The 20496-nt window shown below is 39.6% G+C and overlaps 1 protein-coding gene across 5 annotated transcripts; it reads left to right on the top strand.

The window, feature by feature from the left end:
* The first annotated feature begins 60 nt into the window (after positions 1-60).
* Positions 61-19898, top strand: c11.1 (maestro heat like repeat family protein c11.1). 5 transcript variants are annotated; one of them, XM_089848224.1, is made up of 33 exons: positions 61-217; positions 744-839; positions 909-1054; positions 1167-1298; positions 1811-1973; positions 2608-2706; positions 2776-2927; positions 3554-3787; positions 3855-3933; positions 4010-4135; positions 4441-4514; positions 5234-5606; positions 5690-5872; positions 6432-6589; positions 6666-6785; positions 6869-7141; positions 7215-7417; positions 8723-8960; positions 9047-9151; positions 9737-9866; positions 9954-10063; positions 10137-10289; positions 10386-10540; positions 11165-11330; positions 11390-11775; positions 12277-12538; positions 14819-14920; positions 15276-15464; positions 15576-15731; positions 15821-15955; positions 16037-16139; positions 16762-16827; positions 16945-19898. In XM_089848224.1, exons 2-33 carry the CDS (start codon positions 788-790, stop codon positions 17025-17027), a joined length of 5106 nt encoding a protein of 1701 aa, XP_089704350.1. In that variant the 5' UTR covers positions 61-217; positions 744-787; the 3' UTR covers positions 17028-19898. The 5 variants fall into 5 exon arrangements, with proteins under 5 accessions (XP_089704350.1, XP_089704351.1, XP_089704349.1 ...); XM_089848225.1 differs by having other exon boundaries at positions 6426-6589; positions 14894-14920; XM_089848223.1 differs by having other exon boundaries at positions 6426-6589.
* The last annotated feature ends 598 nt before the right edge of the window (positions 19899-20496 follow it).

The following is a 20496-nucleotide window of genomic DNA, read 5'->3' as shown; positions in this document are numbered from 1 at the left end:
AGAAACTAGGTGTGAGCTGTAGCACATCTGATATTACGTAAGGGACTTCCATTTTTAAAGGTCTCTTACGTAAGGGACTGCCATTTTTAAAAGTCCCGTTTGCCCCTCCCTCTTTCCCGGTTTCCGATTCCGAAGCCTGTCATGTGAATTTTGTATCTGAAATCATCTAGTAGTATCAAATCAACATCTGCTAAGGATTTTCACTTCAAAATAAACAGTAAGACGCATTTTTTAAAGGTATTTTACATAATTACGAATTATTTTAAATATGCAAACATTAATGCACTGAAGAAACTTATTTAATTTTAATTATAATTTGGCTTTTGGGTGCAAACAAAATATTTTAATGTACTAAATGTAGGCCTTAAAAAGGCTTCGTCGCTGTCAGTTTTATTTATTGCGTTTTGTGAAAGGGAAACTAGGTGATTGCAAGCATTAATTGCACTGCACATATGAAAACGAGTGCTCATAATTGGGCTGTTGTTCTAGAAAAAGAGGGTTCAATGAATGAGGCCAATACCCTGATTCATAGCTTGGTACTAAATGCACCCTGTTGCAATATTTTGGGAAAAGTGGCAATTTATTACAGCATAGCCTTATAGTGCATACATATATAGGGGCTATAGTCTTGTCATTGCCCATCTGAGGCCCTTGTTGTTGCGCTGTATTATTGGCCTATCACTATTACGTTTTTATGCAAAGAAGTATTGCATTGAAATAGCTTATATTATTTTTCTATGAAGGCAGAGAGTGTGGATAATTTTCTAAGTTTATAAATTTGGAAGCAATGCCTAGCTTTGGTGATGAGACCTTGTACCCAAGTAGTGGGCAAATGGACTGTAAGTTTTAAATCCATTTTTACTCCATTTGAGAAGGTACTCTAGTTAAATTTAATATACGTTTTTCAGCGACCGTTTTAGCATTGTTAGATTCAATATTTGACAAAAATGAATCAGTGTGTCGTTCTATTAGCAATTCTCTCTACACAATTGGTAAAAGTCACCCCGAATTGGTCCTCAGTAGATGTCATCTCTATATAACTAAACATAAAAAGGTTTACCTTTTAAATCAAATATCATTGTAAAATAATAGCTCCCTGAACCTCAAATAATAATAAAAATAATTAGTTTGACGTTTTAAGTAATTAACGTTAATTATTTTTGCAGCTTCCTATAAGTCATAGAATTTTGATATTAAATGTAATGGAACGAGTTTGTAGCGACTCTGCTGATAAATTGTCAGATGATCTAGTTCATGATATCATAAAACTATCTATTGAAGAAATGGTTAATACCAAAGTAAGAGTAAAAAAGGTGTTTCATGTTCCCCTGTTAAATATTCCCATAACCAGGGATAGATTTAATTATAGAAGTAGGAATGGAGAACCGTTAGTATTTACTTCAGTCCGACTCATAGACCACCCAGTATAGAGCCCCTCCCTCCAACACATAACGAAAATTTTAAATTATCTTATTGGCTCACTTAAACTACGTTTTGATGACGTCGCTGACGGGGACGGTGAAAAATAGTGACGTAATCCCTTTTTACCTCTGTCGCTATGACCCGCCTCTTCTTTTTATACCCCCCCCCCCTGGGTACCGTGGAAGGGGGGTCCGGGACTTTGACGCGCGCCCAGATATTACTCTGTTCTCCATTCCTACTTCTATAATTAAATTTATCCCTGCCATAACAGGAAGTCCAGTTGCCTGAAAATCCTGTGTTTTTCAATTATAATTAATTTCCTAAACTATCCCCATAAAATCCTATAGTTTTAGAAACTGATGAGTATGTTTTAATAATCATTATTCAGGAAGTTGTTGTAGAATGGCAAACGGCAGCGAGTAGTATTCTAGTCTCTATTGGCCATAAGTACTTAGACACAGTCATGGAATATTTACTTTTGAAATTTCAACCAGGGGTCATCCCACATTTTTACGTTGTTCAAACTCTAGCCAATTTGTCCACTTCAAATGGTACTCGCGTTGAATAATACCATAAGGAGATTATCTCTCTCTCTAAGGACCCAAGCGCATCTATTAGCAAAAACATCTAGTTCTGCTAGATGTGACGTAGATTTTGTATAGGGGCTCCTTCCGAATTTTTCGTCAAATTTGCGGGAGAGAAAAATAATTTTCAAAATCAGCCACGACCGATATCCTAAGCCGGTCGTGGTCTAGAGGCGAGCTCTGAGATAACGCTCCCAAGCGGTTGGGAATCAAACTAAAACAGGCGGGTAGGCGAGGGCCGCGAGAGAGGAAGGACTGAGGGGAAAAAATAAGTAAGAGAATTTCCAGAACCCCCCCAGCTCTCTCAGACACAAGAGGTAAATTCGCGCTTAGTAAAAATCACGAAGAGCTGTCGTGAGAAATCTTTGAAGGAGGGAAAAATGTTCAATGCCGGGTTACTCTGCAGCGAATGCGCTCGGCCTCTCTTTAGGCTATACAATTATTATACCACTTGAGATGAGACGGATGCCTGACCAAATCGGACATACATACATTTCAACCGTAACATAGAATCTTGGGCCCTTAGAGAGAGAGATAATGTCCTTATGATAATACTACCACCCCGTCGGCAGTTTAATTTTAATTTCAAAAATAATTTCAGTTTTCTTTATGGTTCCTTATTTGAAAGCCATTCTGGGAACTACCCTTCCCATGCTTGGCATGATCAAGCAAGAAAACACAAAACTAGTCTTTGCCTATGGTAAACCGCGTACCAATTGGATTTTAGCAACGTTTAGAGCTGAATAAACAAGTTTTTATCGGTTTTCAGCATTGGCTAGATTCGCGGAAGCCATTATGGAGTATTTAGCAAATCTCGAGAAAGCACCCGACCCCTCTGTTAAGAAAGAAGTTTTTTCAGCTGAAATTGGAAGCGCGTATGACATTCTCTTCAATAACTGGCTTCAATCCAGAGAAGCTAAAGTAAGAATTGTCGTTTATCCAATCCCGGAAGCGCCATCTTTTGGCCATTTTTCAGACACTAATAAGTGTTTTAAAGTAATTAAAGGGAGGGTGAAGTGGAAAATCAAGTGATTTTTTTTTTATCGATTCTTCTACTAAATATAAGACCAGTCTGCATAGTGAAACATTCAGGAAATACAAGCTCCGAATGATTTTAAAATTCAAATTAGGTTCAGATTTTAAGGATAATTTTAAACAAGGACTGCCGACTAATCGCGTAACGCCCTGCCTTTTTGTTAACAAAATTCTCGTGGCACGCATGCTCCGTGTTGAATGAAATTTATCGCGAGATTTGATATAATTCGCGCGCGACGTGACAATCGTGGCGCGAGACACGGAGCGTGCCACGAGAATTTTGTTAAATGGAAGGCAGGGCGTTACGCGATTGGTCGGCGGACCTTCTTTAAAATTATCCTTAAAATCTGAACCTAATTTGAAATAATTTTAAAATCATTCGGAGCTGGTATTTCCTGAATGTTTCACTGTGCAGACTGGTCTTACAATTAGTAGAAGAATCGATAAAAAATCACTTGATTTTCTACTTCACCCTCCCTTTAAAACGCATCTAATGGAATGGAATTATTTAGGTGCGCGCGGAAGTGGTTCAAGCTCTCGGGCACATGACTCCGTTATTGGGTGTGGAAAAAATGGACGAGATGCTGGCCAAGGTTATCCCGGGCATTCTTGGATTGTACAAGAAGCAGCAGGAGGCTCTACCTGTCACGGAAGGTCTCTGCATGGTTTTGGACGCGGCTGCCAAGCTACAAAGTGCCTCCTTGGAGACTCAGATAGAAAATATTTTAGCCATTTTATTTCCTCAAGTGATTAACTTACCACCACCATTTTGTTTTTCCCGAAGCAGTTAATTAGAAATAATTAACATTTCAGGTTTGTGGTTTACCGGATTATTCTCAGCCTTCGAGTGTCAAAAACCACAATGAAGTCTTGAGATGTTTCACGGTTCTTGGTTAGTTAATTTGTTATCCAAGATATCTTAAGTACTTATAACCCTCCGCGTGGCTTTAAAAAAATATTTCTTGTAGTGTCTCATCCTTCGTCAACATTCTGTGATCGTTTGGTGACTTTTCTTCTACAACGACTGGAAAATAACAACGAAAGAACGCGCATTGGGGCCTTAAGCATTCTGAAACATCTCATTAATTCCAGTGGTCAGTAATAATTAGCGCCCAAACCCATCCCCCTATGCTCTATAGGACCATTCCATTAATTACTTGCGGAAAAACCAACGTACAGTGACGAGAGGCCGACCACTTAGGTTATTTCCCTGACGCAAACCAAGAGACAGAGTTCAGGCTAGCCGATTGGCACTGGGAAATAACCCAAGATGGTGACCTCCTCGATCGTCTCTGTCCATGGTTTTTGTTTCTTTTCTCTTCTGGAATTAATTAATGGAATCGTCTATTCCACTTAAAAACTCTATTCTGACACGAGAATAATGTTTTACCACTCTCAGAGTCTCAAATCACCAGTAAAATTTCAACCATAGTATCTTCATTGAAAATTATCATAAATGATCCGAACAACAAGGTAAAGTATATTGGTTAATGTCTCTGGGATAATTAGGTTAGGTTAAGGTGATTAGACAGTTTGCAATAGCAGGGAGAGAGGGAGATGCCGCGTGAATAGCGCGAGATGTCTCTCTTTTGGGTGGGGGAAGTAAGTTTCCCAGCCAACGGGGGGTAGTATCGCCCGGGCCACCGCGAGCTCTACTGCGCAAAATCCAAAGTTTTTATCTCATGTAGCGAGCGACTGACTATTCGTGATGTCACTTCGCGCATGCTCAATGATCCACCGAATGACCCAAGGTAGAGAGAGAGAGAGAGAGAGAGAGAGAACATAGTATTTCATACCCCCGTTTTCAACCCCTTCCCGCTAGATACGAGTTCTGTCAGAGAGAATTTAGAAGGGGAGTGGAAGGGGTGGTTTGGAATGTAGCGCAACGTCGTCTGCTAAACGTTATCTAGGCAGGTCGATTTCCGGTATGATGCGTTTGTAACGGAGAGATTTTAGAACACGTGACAAGAAACTCGCCTACCCCAAAAAGCTCAACGCGACATCTTGTTTGGGCGTCATCACGTTTAATAGAGTCAAAGGGGGGGCCTTCCACTCCCCTTCTAAATTCTCTATGGTTCTGTTAGCATTAGGCGGCTTCTCCCTCTCTCCCTGGCAATAGGACCACCCGGGAACGCTAGCTATTATACCCGCCATTGAAAAATTCATTTTTATGTCTATTTGATGATATCAAGGTGAAAAAGGTGTTAGCTCAAGTGATAGTCGCTTTGGCTCATCATGGACATTTGGAAATGGAGGGTTCGCAGCCCATGGTTTCTTTTATTATCCAACAATGCGCTTTACCCGAAGAGCTCTTGGTTAAACGACCACCGGACGCTGATTACGTCAGCAACGAAGCCTTACGATCCATGTGCGAAAATGTCTTGCACCTTTTAACCACCACCGTCGATAAGATGGAGAGAGTTTTATGGCCCTATCTTTTCGAGTGTTTGCTTCCCGAAGAATTGACCGCGGCTGTGGGACCCGTTTGCAAAAGCATCGCGTATTTAGCCACCAAGAAAAGAGAAGAACAAAGCGCAGATTTTGATATTGATTTTGCCAATTTACGTAAGTATCCCTTTATTTTAAGAATCCACGTAGCTTCTCGCGCAACAAACGTCATTCCTCAACGTTAACAATATTCTTCGTAGCAAATATTCCAAAGCCTCCAGCTATCGCGGCTCGACTATTTGTTCTGTTAGGACATCCTTTTCAAGGTCGCAATAGAGGAATTAGCATTCTTAGGTGTCTACGCGCGATCACACCCTTGATGGATCGTAGTCTCATGGCACTTTGGGACACCAACATTCCTCAGATGCTTCTCAGACTAGAAGGTATTTTACAATCCCTTTAAAGGGAGGGTGAAGTAGAAAATCAAGTGATTTTTTATCGATTCTCCTACTAATTATAAGACCAGTCTGCATGCATAGTGAAACATTCAGGAAATACAAGCTCCGAATGATTTTAAAATTATTTCAAATTAGGTTCAGATTTTAAGGATAATTTTAAAGAAGGACCTCCGACCAATCGCGTAACGCCCTGCCTTTTTATTAACAAAATTTTCGGGGCATGTTAGTGTTGAATGAAATTTATCACGAGATTTGATAAAATTCGCGCGCGACGTGATAATCGTGGCGCGAGAATTTTGTTAATAAAAAGGCAGGGCGTTACGCGATTGGTTGGAGGTTCTTATTTAAAATTATCCTTAAAATCTGAACCTAATTTGAAATAATTTTAAAATCATTCGGAGCTGGTATTTCCTGAATGTTTCACTATGCAGACTGGTCTTATAATTAGTGGAAGAATCGATAAAAAATCACTTGATTTTCTACTTCACCCTCCCTTTAAAACCTTCGAAAGTGGAAAGGGTAAATTAATTTTCTTCAGCGGCAGATGATTTGTCGAGTTTACCGCAGAAAGAGTGGTGTCAAAGCTTATCCAATTTAGTCTCAAAGTCCTTAGAAGAAATTGATCGCGAAGATTGGACCATTAAGTTTGGGAAGGCACTTTTATCGCAGCTACCCCTTTACCATAGCAATTCCGAAGATAAGGTCAGTCTTTTTTCTTGTAGGCGCTTAATTTTGATCAGGAGCTCTTATGACGTCATTTCTTTATATTTCTGACCAGTGTATTCTGTTAAGCATTTTGGGAACTGTCCTTAAACGAGCGTCGAACAAACAATTTGTAAATAGCGCCTTGGATATCATTTTTGACGGAGTTCAACATACTAATCCTCTGGAAAGGGAAGTGAGTTGAACTTGAAATAAAATATCCGTATGGGATCTTAATTATTCCATTTGCCAACTGCAACAATCTCTGGGGATTTTAAGGGTTGCGCTGTTGCGGCTGGGTATTGCGGTTCCTCTCATCTGGACGCTGTCTTGGTCAAACTGGAAAACGTGGTGAAAGAGGAACAAAAAAAGAACAGTGGTATCCTTAGTTTCATTATGGATTTGAGAGGGGAGGCTGAACAGGACAAGGTTAAGGCTACCGTCATCTTGACCTATGGACACTTGGCCATGAATGCGCCAACGCCTATCTTGACCACCAGAATTGAAACTCCCATATTGAGGAGCATGGCAAATTTTTATCAGTCATCCAGGGTGAGTATTTGTTTTTATTGGTAATCTTAAAGATTGGAATTAATTAATTAAATTAATTTGTTCTCGCTTGAAGGAGTTAAGCGTTAAGCAAGCGATGTTGCAATCTGTCAGATTAATAGCGGAATCGTTGCACCCTGATCATTTGAAGCAAGCGTTTAATTTCAATTCCCGTAATGACCTCCTTTCGCAAATGCAGAGTATACTAAAATCCGAGAGTGGCACGCCCCTTACAACGAACATCAGGGCCTTAACCTTGATGGCAGCTGCCAGTTTAGCGTATCCTTTTAATAAACAGAGCTTTTAATAGATAGCTTATTAATTTTGGTATTTTTAATCGGTTTTTCCGCTTGTTATTAGCGCGTTTAATCGGTTTTTCCGCTTGTTATTGGCGCGTTTTTTCGGTTTTCCGCTTGTTATTGACGTGTTTTTTCGGTTTTCCGCTTGTTATTGAAGTGTTTTTTCGGTTTTCCGCTTGTTATTGACGTGTTTTTTCGGTTTTCCGCTTGTTATTGAAGTGTTTTTTCGGTTTTCCGCTTGTTATTGAAGTGTTTTTTCGGTTTTCCGCTTGTTATTGGCGCGTTTGTTCGGTTTTCCGCTTGTTATTGACGTGTTTTTTCGGTTTTCCGCTTGTTATTGACGTGTTTTTTTGGTTTTCCGCTTGTTATTGAAGTGTTTTTTCGGTTTTCCGCTTGTTATTGGCGCGTTTGTTCGGTTTTCCGCTTGTTATTGGCGCGTTTGTTCGGTTTTCCGCTTGTTATTGACGTGTTTTTTCGTTTTCCGCTTGTTATTGACGTGTTTTTTCGTTTTCCGCTTGTTATTGACGCGTTTAATCGGTTTTTCCGCTTGTTATTGACGCGTTTAATCGGTTTCCTGCTTGTTATTGACGCGTTTAATCGGTTTTTCCGCTTGTTATTGACGCGTTTAATCGGTTTCCTGCTTGTTATTGATGCGTTTAATCGGTTTCCTGCTTGTTATTGACGCGTTTAATCGGTTTTCCGCTTGTTATTGACGCGTTTAATCGGTTTTTCCTGCTTGTTATTGACGTGTTTTTTCGTTTTCCGCTTGTTATTGACGCGTTTAATCGGTTTTTCCGCTTGTTATTGACGCGTTTAATCGGTTTCCTGCTTGTTATTGACGCGTTTAATCGGTTTCCTGCTTGTTATTGACGCGTTTAATCGGTTTCCTGCTTGTTATTGACGCGTTTAATCGGTTTCCTGCTTGTTATTGACGCGTTTAATCGGTTTTTCCGCTTGTTATTGACGCGTTTAATCGGTTTCCTGCTTGTTATTGATGCGTTTAATCGGTTTCCTGCTTGTTATTGACGCGTTTAATCGGTTTTTCCGCTTGTTATTGACGCGTTTAATCGGTTTCCTGCTTGTTATTGATGCGTTTAATCGGTTTCCTGCTTGTTATTGACGCGTTTAATCGGTTTCCTGCTTGTTATTGACGCGTTTAATCGGTTTCCTGCTTGTTATTGACGCGTTTAATCGGTTTTTCCGCTTGTCATTGACGCGTTTAATCGCAACTATTCTTTCAATAGGAAGAAGAAATGTTTTTCTTTAACTCTTATGGCAATTATAGAGCTTTGGAACCAGATTTGGGTTCGAACGAAAAACTGGCGTTGATTCAGAACGCGGCTTCGGCAATTTATCCCGTACCTTTAGAGCACTTACCCAATCTTAATCGCGCCAAAGAAGAAATTGAAGAAGTGGAAGATTACGGTCAACTATTGGCTTCGACGCTCGAGGCGCTCAACTGCTTCTTGAAACAGCTACTCTTAAAAGAGAAAACTCCCGAAAACCTTGCCTTTATGTTAAAAGTAAGTCGCGTAAATCCGTACGTCACCTGTCCTAGCTTGTTTCGTCGTTTATTTGAAGTTCCTCCTCCGAACAATTTTCCTTTAAGGCTCAAAAACCTTGGTTATCTTCTCGCATGGACCACGAAAGAGAGCAGTGTATCGAATCTATATCCATATTGCTTAAACTCTTCCTCACGAGTCAAGACCCTGGGGTTCGTAAAGATTTTAGCAAATCCCTTAAAGGGAGGGTGAAGTAGAAAATCAAGTGATTTTTTTATCGATTCTTCTACTAATTATAAGACCAGTCTGCATACTTAGTGATACATTCAGGAAATACTAGCTCCGAATGATTTTAAAATTATTTCAAATTAGGTTCAGATTTTAAGGATAATTTTAAAGAAGGTCCTCCGACCAATCGCGTAACGCCCTGCCTTTTTATTAACAAAATTCTCGTGGCACGCTCCGTGTCGAATGAAATTTATCACGAGATTTGATAAAATTTGCGCGCGACGTGACAATCGTGGCGCGAGACATGGAGCGTGCCACGAGAATTTTGTTAAATGGAAGGCAGGGCGTTACGCGATTGGCCGGAGGGTCTTATTTAAAATTATCCTTAAAATCTGAACCTAATTTGAAATAATTTTAAAATCATTCGGAGCTGGTATTTCCTGAATATTTCACTATGCAGACTGGTCTTATAATTAGTAGAAGAATCGATAAAAAATCACTTGATTTTCTACTTCACCCTCCCTTTAATTGAAATTAATGATTCGCGCGTTCTAAATTTTCTTTTGTAGAACTTTACAGTTTTTACAACGGTGGGAAGTATATTCGGTTTGGTAGTTCCTCGTTGTACTGATCCTAAAATATCTGTTAGACTAGTCGCTTTAAGATGTATTGCAGTCGTTATCAGCATTTGCAATCAAAGTAAGAACTCTCCTTCTGCTCCAGACAAACAACACAAACAATTAACACAACCTCGCGTGTATTCCAATTAATTAATTAATTAATTAGCTCGAATCTCGGAGATGGATGACTCCTTAACAGCGCTGAAAGATTTAGAGAAACTTTCTTCCAACGACGACGCGTCCTCTTTGTTCACGGTAACAAATGAATTAGCCAAGGTAAGCGATGACGTCACGGATCAGGGAGAGCCTGGTCAGGGGTTTTTATGTATACAATTGTCCATTGTGACAGATTATAGCGAAAACAATATCATCGGATCAATTGGCACCGCTGGTGGAGTCGCTGATTGAAAGTCTCTCGGACTTGCACCCTAACAGCTCATCCGGGGCCAGCGTTGTTTTAAACGGGGTCATCAAAGCCAGAGGGAACGAACTTAGAACGGAAGTGAGTGTGAGACCACCCGATCAAAAAAGGGGTTTAGGGATTTAAAATTTTGGTTTAAGTGGAGACGCGCGTACGTTAATTGTTTATCATTGTCAGGTTCCTCATATAGTTGATTTAATCGAACATCAATTGGAGTCTATGACGTGCCATCAAACGAGAATCGGAACATTATGCGTCCTGCGTTCTTTAGCTCAGCATCACCTGGCACCCGTTGTTAACACTTTGATGCACGCACCCTTACCCTTTTCAAAGTAAGTAAACGAGACAAGTTCTGGTGAACATTGTCGAGGCATGGATAAAGAATGCGCGTGAGGAAATTAGTTTTCACGCTATAGGATAGGCAGCTCCCTATCTCGGACGACAGCTTATTCTGTATATACTCTGTTACAACATCGGTTGTCAGCACCCGCAAAGTTAGGTCTCTATTTAACGTAGCTTTGTACGTGCTGTCAAGAGACAATAAACTTCAGGATCTTCAGGATTTAAAATATTCGCGAGTTTTTTTTAGCTCGAGTGCATGCACGGACCTCTAGGCCTTAGTTTCAAATACGTGTAGTAGGTTGTACCTGTAGGCAATTTCACACGTATTTGAAACTAAGGCCTAGAGGTCCGTGCATGCACTCGAGCTAAAAAACTCGCGGATATTTTAAATCCTGAAGATCCTGAAGTTTTTAGTCTCTTGACAGCACGCACAAAGCTACGTTACATAGAGACTTAGCTTTACGGGTGCTGACAACCGATATTGTAACAGAGTATATACAGAATAAGCTGTCGTTCGAGATAGGGAGTTGCCTATCCTGTAGCGTGAAAACAAATTTCCTCACGCGCATTCTTTATCCATGGTCGAGGGCTTACGTTATTGTTGGCGGTTTCAGACAAGTGATTGACAGTTGGAAAGAAATTGCCCGCGAGTCTGGATTAGGAAAGAATATTATGGATCACCTGTTGGACACACTAACGGATGAGCAGTTAGTCGAAAACCTCCAAGATGCCCGCAATAGCAAACATACCATCAGCGTCGCTTCCCTACACACTCTCTCCGTAAGTACTTAGTGGAAACCTCTTCTACTTCTAGACCCAAGGTTTTGAATTCCTTTTAGGCTGTTTCCGCTCTACGCGAAATTTTTCTGGTGATCGAAATGGAGCAATACGCTAAAGAGAATTTCAACAAAATCTTCTCTACGCTGTTATTAGTGACGGCGACGTACGTGGGCGCTTACCAGCCCGCCAACGCCAGCGAGGCTTCCTCCAGGAGAAAAGAGTCGGCGGTGGTTGCGGCGGGATCGGGTTCCGTCGCTCCTTCTAGACCCAATACCGCTGATAAGGCTTCCAAGTTGATGCCCGTTAGATGCGCAATAGAAGCGTTCAAGTCTTTCCTACTCTGCACTCGGCAAGACGTGATACTAACCGAGTTAACCGATCATGGACATTGGATTACCATGGAAGATGAGGATAAATACCCCGAGGCGCTGGCCGCTCTAGCAAGGTTTGTGTTGAATCAGTTTTGGGGGGGGGGGGGTTTCAGGGTATCACGACCCTTCTCAGGGCCCGGATTAAAGGGCTCCTTCGGACCCTTAGACACATGGCCCCGCGGATTTCCATCCCCTCTTCATAGACGATCTTCCTCAACACTTTGAATCCCTCTTTTTAGGTAGGGGGGCTCGGAAATCCGCGGGGCCATGTGTCTAAGGGTCCGAAGGAGCCCTTTAAGCAATTTTGCACCCGGGGGCCGAGATAGTGTGCGCCAAGGAGCCCTTTAAGCAATTTTGCACCCGGGGGCCGAGATAGTGTGCGCCCCCTTAAGTTGGAAAAAACGGAACAGCAAATGTCCCTATGGGGGAATAGTTAAACTCAATGCGCCCCCAACAAGCCTTGCGCCCGGGAGCCAGTGCCCCCTTCCCCCCCCCCCCTTAATCCGGCCCTGACCCTTCTCGCCACAGTGGCTGGGCCGCCATCTTGGAGGTTATTTATTTGTTTGTATTGGTAGATCGGTCTGCAATCACTGGCCTCATCAAATCCCCAAGATCATTGCCAACTTGAATGGAGCATTGAGCAGTCCCTATGAAGCTCAAAGAATCGCCACGATATCAGTTTTCGCGGAACTTCTGGCTCAAAGCTTCGAAGGTAATCAAACTCTGAGTGAACCTTTGATCAATAGCCTGCTTGGTCACCTCGTCGATAGCTCCAAGAGTGTGCGACGTCTTTGCATTAAAGGATTAGGTTGCATGGGAAACGTTGATAAAGAACAGGTAATTGCTTTCAAGGCTACTTATTGATTGGTTTTTAAACCTTATCATTCACTTAACATGGGAAGATTTAGAGTCGTAAGTAACGTAATAACAGTAAGTATGACTAGGAATGCATACAGATAATAGGAATCATTGGGTAGCCATTTCTAACGTTAGAGATCCGATATGGGGCCATAGCAGAAGTGAGATGAGACTAGAAGTATCGAGGTAACCAAATTCTTCACTTGGCGAAAGTGAATATTCTTGATAACACACCAACGGTTGGCCCTCTGGTAGCGGTTTCTGAATTTCCCCTGCAAAACGTGAGACGCTCGCGGTGGTAGACGGCCGAACTAGATTCAAGCACCCGCGTCCGTGTTCCTCGGCTTTAGGTTGAGGGGAAGGGGGGTAGGAAATGTTTTTGGAACTCGGCCAATTTTTTCTCTCTGGTGTAGGCGCGATTGAAGCGGCGTAAAATCCTCGAATTTGTTCACTAATGCCAGGATCTATTACCAATGCTACAGCCCTTCACTTCTAGTCTCATCTCACCCAGTGATCTATTTTCTGGTCCTACTTACTTTTATTATGTTACTTATGGTATTTTTTGGGGGGAAGTAGGATTTGGTAACTCTATGGGACTCTGGGAGTGACGTTATCAGCTTCTTCATCCCATACCCAGGGACATATTCTCGGAAAAGCCATAGAGTTTATATTTTTGTTAAAAGAATCATTCCGCGAAAGCTATTACAATTTGTCCTGGGTCATTGTTGTTTGTCGTGGGAAGTCTTATCTATTTTCCTTTTGTGGTCAATCCCTTAATTCCTCTTCATTTTGGTTGGTGGGTGGACGGGGGAATTCTTTTCTCAATAAAGGCCAAGTCTCCGTGAATTTGAACCACCTGGGCAGCTGGGCTTAAACAGGGGTAAAGGGTTGGGAGACCAACACCAGAGATAATTAAGAAAAGGAGTAGAAACTAGGGCTGAAAGATGTAGCTCTAAAATACAGCCCAGATAAGAGTTACTGATGGGTCTGCTCTCTCCCCTTGGCTGAAAGGCGTTAGGTTTGTCACGGACCAGACGGAAATTAACCTTGAAAGTTATTAGTTTGATCTACGTCGTCGTGTTTTGCTATGGTAGTGGATAGGAGCTTCCACTCCCTTTCTTTATTATCTCTGGCAGGGGTTGGTGGAGCGTCAGGCTTTCTAGGGATGAAAGACTCTCCTCTCTAAGTACGCTAAATCCGGACCACCCTTGTATTTTGGAGAGTACCTACTGGGATGGTTGGGTAGAACCAGAAGTATATAATACTTCTCTTCGAGAGAAGTATACCACAAAGCGGGGTAAGTGTAACGTCACTCTTCCCAACATCGGAACACTTAGAGCAAGGTTACTAAACCGAATCACATACACGATAAATAGTTCCCTCATCATTACTCTATTAGCGTTTAATATTTGGCAAGACACGCTTGTGCATTTTGTCCCACGTCAAGACAATCAAGGTTTGTGGGTTGATAGCTGGGGATTTAGTGCCAAACAACTATAGAATTCACCCCACGGTGCGATGCCCATTTGTAGTTTGATGAGCGGGAAAGCAAACTATAAGGGGGAGCCTGGGAAGAATGACGTTACATAACTAAAGCATTAAGAGGATACAGAGTGTCATCCTTCTTCTATTATCCCCTTCTGGTAGAACGTAGAATGTTATTTGCACAGTTTTGAATAGATTTTTTTTGTGTTGGGTTTATGGTAAAAGAGTCATAAATTTTATGGGGTTTTTGGAACTGGCCTCGCCTCTCCTGTCAATTTGAAATACTTCTGGGGGTCGTTCCTATATTTAGATAAAACCATGAAAAAGTCTTTTATCGCGAAAGTGTTAAATTTTTGAATTGAGTTTTAAAGGCAAAGTCTGACCACTTCAAATTTTGCAAAATAGTCAGGGGATACTAGTGTCTAGTGTATCAAGGCCATTCGAAATTTCACAACACCGTTTAAATGTAGGGGTACAATGTAAATGTGACATTCCCTTACTCATGTCACAGAAACGACTACTTTGGTGATCTTCTTTAGAATAAACCATATCCATGATGTAATTATAAAATATCCTTTAAAAAAAGGAGGGGGGGGGGATCGTTTTCTTGAAATAATATTAGGATTGAACATAGAAATAGGTTCTTGACGAGACTGGGCCTTTATAGTTGAAATGTTAAGGCTGTGTTTAAGAGTCTTGTGTATGTGTGTTGCGACTAATTCTGTGGACCTTTGTGGCCACGGTATTTCCCCCTTATTCCTGCCTACCAAAAAGCCTTGCTGTCACTGGCATGCGGATTACAATAACGTAATTTCTGCATTTATGGCCTCGCCCAATGCGCTCCTCAAGAACGCCAATGAGGATTCATGGATGGGGGTAAGTTCACACTCTCACCACTCACCAGTATCACCCCCCAACAATTACCTTTTTAATAAGTTTCACGCCATTATTATCGAGGCCATTATGTAAATAAAAAACAATTGCATTGTGGGTAATTTAATTATTTTGTTTCTATTATTTATTTATATATTGTTTCCTTATTATTTTGTGCCAAAAGTACTTGCTTTGAGTGACACACCTACAAAAAAAATTAATTTCTCTGTATATGCAGACAAGGTGACATGCCATCCATTTGAATGTTCCATATTACTTTATTTTATTTTATGTTATGACGTCACTGCGATAATTGTCAATTTAAGTCGGGTAATGTTTTTTCAATGTTTCGTTGTAGGTACATCGTTACTCTACGACGGTTCTCTCGGCCATGATGGCGGGCATGGATGACAAGGACGATCCTGAGAATGACATTACGCTGGAAGCCATGAGTGGTCTTTCTTCGGTACTAGCCCAAGTCGATGAAGAAGACGTCAGAGACATTCTCGTCAATATAACCCTACGCATTAGACCCATGTTTGATAAAGTGAGTCAGTACTTAACGGAACTTTTTACCTAGTAGGGTTAGGTCAGAGTGTCAGCTTAAGCGACATAGTAACAATAAGTAGGACACTATATTAAACTGCTTGTTGCGTAGGACAAGGCAGCGGTGAGGGCGGCGGCATTCACATTATTTGGAAACCTTTCGAGGTTTGGGATGGGTCCTTCGCGCGAAGCCTTCGTAGAACAAGTACATAGTAACCTCGTTGCGCTCTTACTTCATTTGAACGATGATAATCTTGCCGTTGTTAAAGTAAGAGACTTTAAAATGAAAATCCTCTATTAAATATTGACGGGCGACACGTACGTCGTTGTTGTTCTTTATTTATTTATTTACTTTAGACGTGTAAACAAACACTGAGAGGACTGGGTCCCGTTCTGGGTGAAACATCTACCAGTGAGATGTTTCGTAAACACTTGTTGGAAAAAGCTCAGTTGCACTATGGGGAATTCATAAAGGATTTAACTAAAGCCATAGTAAGCGTCTTACATTATGCCTATTATCATATGTTACGTAACAACAATGATTTTACCATGTTCGTACGTTTTTTTTTACAGATATCGGACTTCCCCGATAGATTACCATGTTACATCAACAACGCTATTCCGTATTTGAAAAATTCCAGGTCGGTCATTCAATGTAACGCCGCAGTTTTACTAGGTAAGTTCGGAAATTATTTATTTTATTCTTTTCCCCTGAATAATGGTTTCTGGTGCTCAAATTAAAGTCACCAATCTATTCATGACCCCCCTTCCCTCTTTTTACATAATTAAAAATACACTTATGCCTACTTGATAATGATAATTAATTAAGGTGATTAGGAATTAGGGGCGAAATTATGGCCTAAGAAATTATTTTTACTTTTGCACTACTTAGAGCTACAAAAGTATTAGTTTGACCCCTGCTGGCTGGCTGGCCGGGCGCATCTTCATCCCATAGTTTCCCCTCTCTTTTTTTAGCACATGCGGGATTCGCAGTTTTTACATAGTACTCTGAACCACCCTTAGGTGGCTCCGTAACATTAAGAAATTAAATTTACCGGGCCCTTCAAAGTTGGTAACCATTGCCGATAGGGTAACACTTAGACGTCCCGCTTGATGGTATAATCTTCAAATATACCTTGAAGGGGGGCTTGCGCGGTGAATATGATAAACGGCCACTTGAATCTAACGTTTAAGTCGCGAAGAACTTTGACATTTCATTTGAGGGCCAGGAGCAAGTATTCAATATTACCGGAAATTTCCCGTTTTTACTTATTTTTTTTTAAACAACTCTTGTTTAGGTTACCTTTTGGGAAATTTATCCTCGGAGAAACAAATAGCTATTCACAAGGACAAAGTTTGCTCCAGTAAGTAATTGAACTGGTGTTAGTTTTTCTATTTCTTTGGGGGGCGGAGGAGGGGATGACCTTTATCTGTGAGGATATTAAAATACGCGATCGCCATTTTCCGCTTTTGTTTTTTAGCGCTGATCGTAATGCTAAAAGATACAAATCCTGACGTCAGAATGAAAGCCGCTGAAGCCCTGGGGTTGCTACACTCGTTCTAAGAAAAAATAAATAAACCAAGAGTAAGAAGTGCGTCATTAGAAAGCTGCTGATGGCTTGTCAGGTATTTAAATCTTTCGTATATCTTCGTAAACTGGTGGTTTAGCCTAGGGCTTCGCGAGAGGTTAATTAACTCATATACTAAAATTAATTAGTTCTATAAACAATCATCGCATATTTAATTAACAAAACACATAAACAAGACGTTAAGTGATTTAAAAAAAATACCGTGGAGGTTCGTATTCCTAGTCAGAACACTTTTAGCTCAAGTCAATTAAAGGGATAATGAACAACAAGTTCAAGTTATCAAATATTTAGATTTCACTTAAAATTAATTATTAACCATATACTTAAATATCTTGGAAAGACGCCTGTAACATTTATTTCTATTTGTTAGGCCTATTTCGTTAGAAAATCCTTAATTCACTCATACCAAAGTCTTAACAAATTTCCTTATTAAATAAATTAAAATCTCGCGTATACTAATTTTAACCTGGGATTCATTTAAGCCTTTTTGAGTTCAACTATTTAAAAAACTTCTATCGCGATATATTTTGCAAACGTAACTTTTAGTTCATTATCCCTTTAAAATAAATTACCACGCATCGTACGTTCGTTGTCTGGTCTAAAATTTAATATATTTAGGTTTAAATTTAATTAAATTAAAACAATTAACTAGCTCGCTCGTAAGTCAAATTGGTGTCAAAAAATTAAATAAATAAAGAAAAGTTAACGTAATCTAAAATAATTAAATATATATAAAATGTTAATAGATGAAAAAAAATTAAATATTGCGCGTCCTCTTTATTTTTAACTAAAAAGTAGACTATGCAGATTAAGATTACAATTAGTTACGACGAGTACTTTAAGAGCAGTGATGTGAAATTACCTTTAATTCATCGAGTAATCAGTAAATTACCCATTGTAATACTTCGGTAATTTAAGTTGAAAATGATTGGTAAGGTAATATACCACGTAAGTAATCGGTAATCAAGATTACCGGTAATTCTAGTGATTTAAAAATGATTGATAAATAGTTACCGATGGTAATTTGCAATGGTTATTTGATAGATAAGAAATAATTCACATCTCTGCCTAAGTGGAAATTACTGCCAGTTTCGGTGTTAGTTTAATACGATTTTATGTAAAAATTAGAGCCCCCCCCCCTAGCGGTAAAATAGTTTTTGACATAAAGATGACGCGCGTGACGCGTATTGGCAATTTGCCACGTACCATTTTTGCGTTTCTATCATTTAAAACCGTATTAGCTGCACCGAATATGTTAAAGGGAGCGTAAAAGATTGAAAGGCGAATAAAATCATCTTGTTTTTTACAAGACTTCACGCTCCCTTTAAAGGCACATTACCACCACGAGTAACTATAGAAACCAATAGCCCATATATATATAAAGTTCTAGAATCCCTAGGTGCGGTCCTTCGGTATTATAGGTGATACGAAAAATAACTAAATAAAAAAGAAAAATCTTCCATGTGACGTAAATAAATAAATAAAATTAAAATTATATAATGAATGTGGCAATCATGAACTAGGTGTATAATAATAATAATAATAATCGCAAAACAGAAAATATAATTAATATATTAATTATGAAAAACAAACAAACAAACAAAATGAGATTTTATACAAGAATCAAATGTAGATTTTTTGTAATAGTTATTACGATAACTTTTTGAAAAACATCACACCCGTTACTTGAATTCTATTTTCGTTATCTTTCTACTATATACCCATAATTATTTTTAAATTAATATATATTAACCCTTGAAAAAGATTTCTAAACAATACGCGGCGCGGTTTTCGAAAAACGTGGTTCCTATTGCGACTAACCGACCCCTCTAATCGTTAGAGAAACAGAAAATGCGCGGTAGGAACTGCGCAATCGTCTGATTATGTGGGTCACTGGGTGGCATTAAGAGAGTTCATTAAATGAAGTTTGAGGTTTGTCCAGGAACTAATTGGTGACAATGCCAAGATAGTTAGTTCTATTGTTTTGACACTTGGAGACAAGTGATCGTTTAATAAACTTCTGATTACGATATTTCAAAACAATTTGAAATCAGTCGGAAAGAGATACATACGTTTTAGTACACCTTTAAAATTAAAAAAGGCCGATATTCGTATAGAGATTTATATATATATATTTAATATAATTTCGTGAACATATCATTCTTGAAACGTTGTAATTAACAAGGCAATTAGTAATTGGTAGCTGTTGATTTGAGTATGAGAATTTTTAGTCCTATACAGGGTGTTGCGAAAAGGGTGATACAAGGGTTCTATGGGAAATCAATTTTGAGTCCAAAATGTTAACTTAGTTAACATTTTCGACTCCAAAAAATTGATTTCCCTTAGAACCATATTCCACCGTTGCTTCGCCTTAATGTAACACCCTGTACTATCCGGGCTACCTGTATTTGGCGACTAATTATTTGGTTGGAATGAAATATCTGAATCGGACGATTGAATCTGAACAATTGTTTAAAATATCAAGCACCTTTTTATTTTTTCTATTTTATTAATTATAATTTAAATCTTAGTGTTATTCTAATGTCTTTAATTATATCTTAAATGTTTTCAAGTGCCGATGAAATGTTAAATTTTCTTTTTTTTTTTTGAGCGCTAATGATCGGCAGAGCTTAAATCAGTTGTATTTGTTTTGTAAATTTTGTACATAATTATCAAAGAGAAATTTCGATCTAGCATTCCGTTTTTCTAAGAAAAAAACAAACAAGGTAACGTAGAGACGTAATTCGTGTAAAAATATATGTGTACAGTCGACGTCATACGTGTAATTGTAACAATGCCCATTATGCAATTTAATGCCATAAATAAAGACACTGTTAGCAAAAAAATTCATCTCATTTTTTAGCTACGTGTCAAAATACAGGGTCAGGTACACTATGGTCAAGGAGGGGGGGGGGGGTCATCCGATCCGAAAAGGGGTTATCGCTTTTCCTTTGATTTCCCAAATTGTTGGTTTGTTATGTTTTAGTTTTATACTTTCTTTCCGTGTGCCTTTTGAAATCTTAGGTTCCCACGCTAAAAGAGTGATTTCGAACTTTGACCTCTTAGCACTTAGCCGAAACTTTTATGACCAAGCTAGCTTGGGGAGTTAGAATTCGGATATGTTTTAGTTCAACCAAGAAGTTATATCTAGTTTATTAGGGAGAAGGTATAAGGTGCCTAAGTATTCTCGCGATATAGTCCCAGTCCCCCTTTTAAAATACAAGGGGGGGGGGACGTAAAAGGAGGCCGGGCTATTTCGCTACACTCTCCTCAGTCGGAAAATACGTAATTTTCATCATTCGCGTTGCGCTGACGTGAGTTTTCAAGAACCAATGAGATGCTGGTTGTAATTTAGAGGCGGGGATTAACTCCGGACTATACGTTTGGACTGGAGATAAAGCTGGAAATGTGGCGAATTTATACCTTCTCCCTAGTAAACTAGAT

The sequence above is a fragment of the Phalangium opilio genome, unplaced genomic scaffold (assembly GCF_054372755.1).
Source record: "Phalangium opilio isolate 3A_F unplaced genomic scaffold, DU_Popi_V2 ptg000082l_1, whole genome shotgun sequence".
NCBI classification, from domain to species: Eukaryota; Metazoa; Arthropoda; class Arachnida; order Opiliones; family Phalangiidae; genus Phalangium; species Phalangium opilio.
Note: the sequence above shows the minus strand (reverse complement) of the source record. Positions and strands in the feature narration are given on the sequence as shown.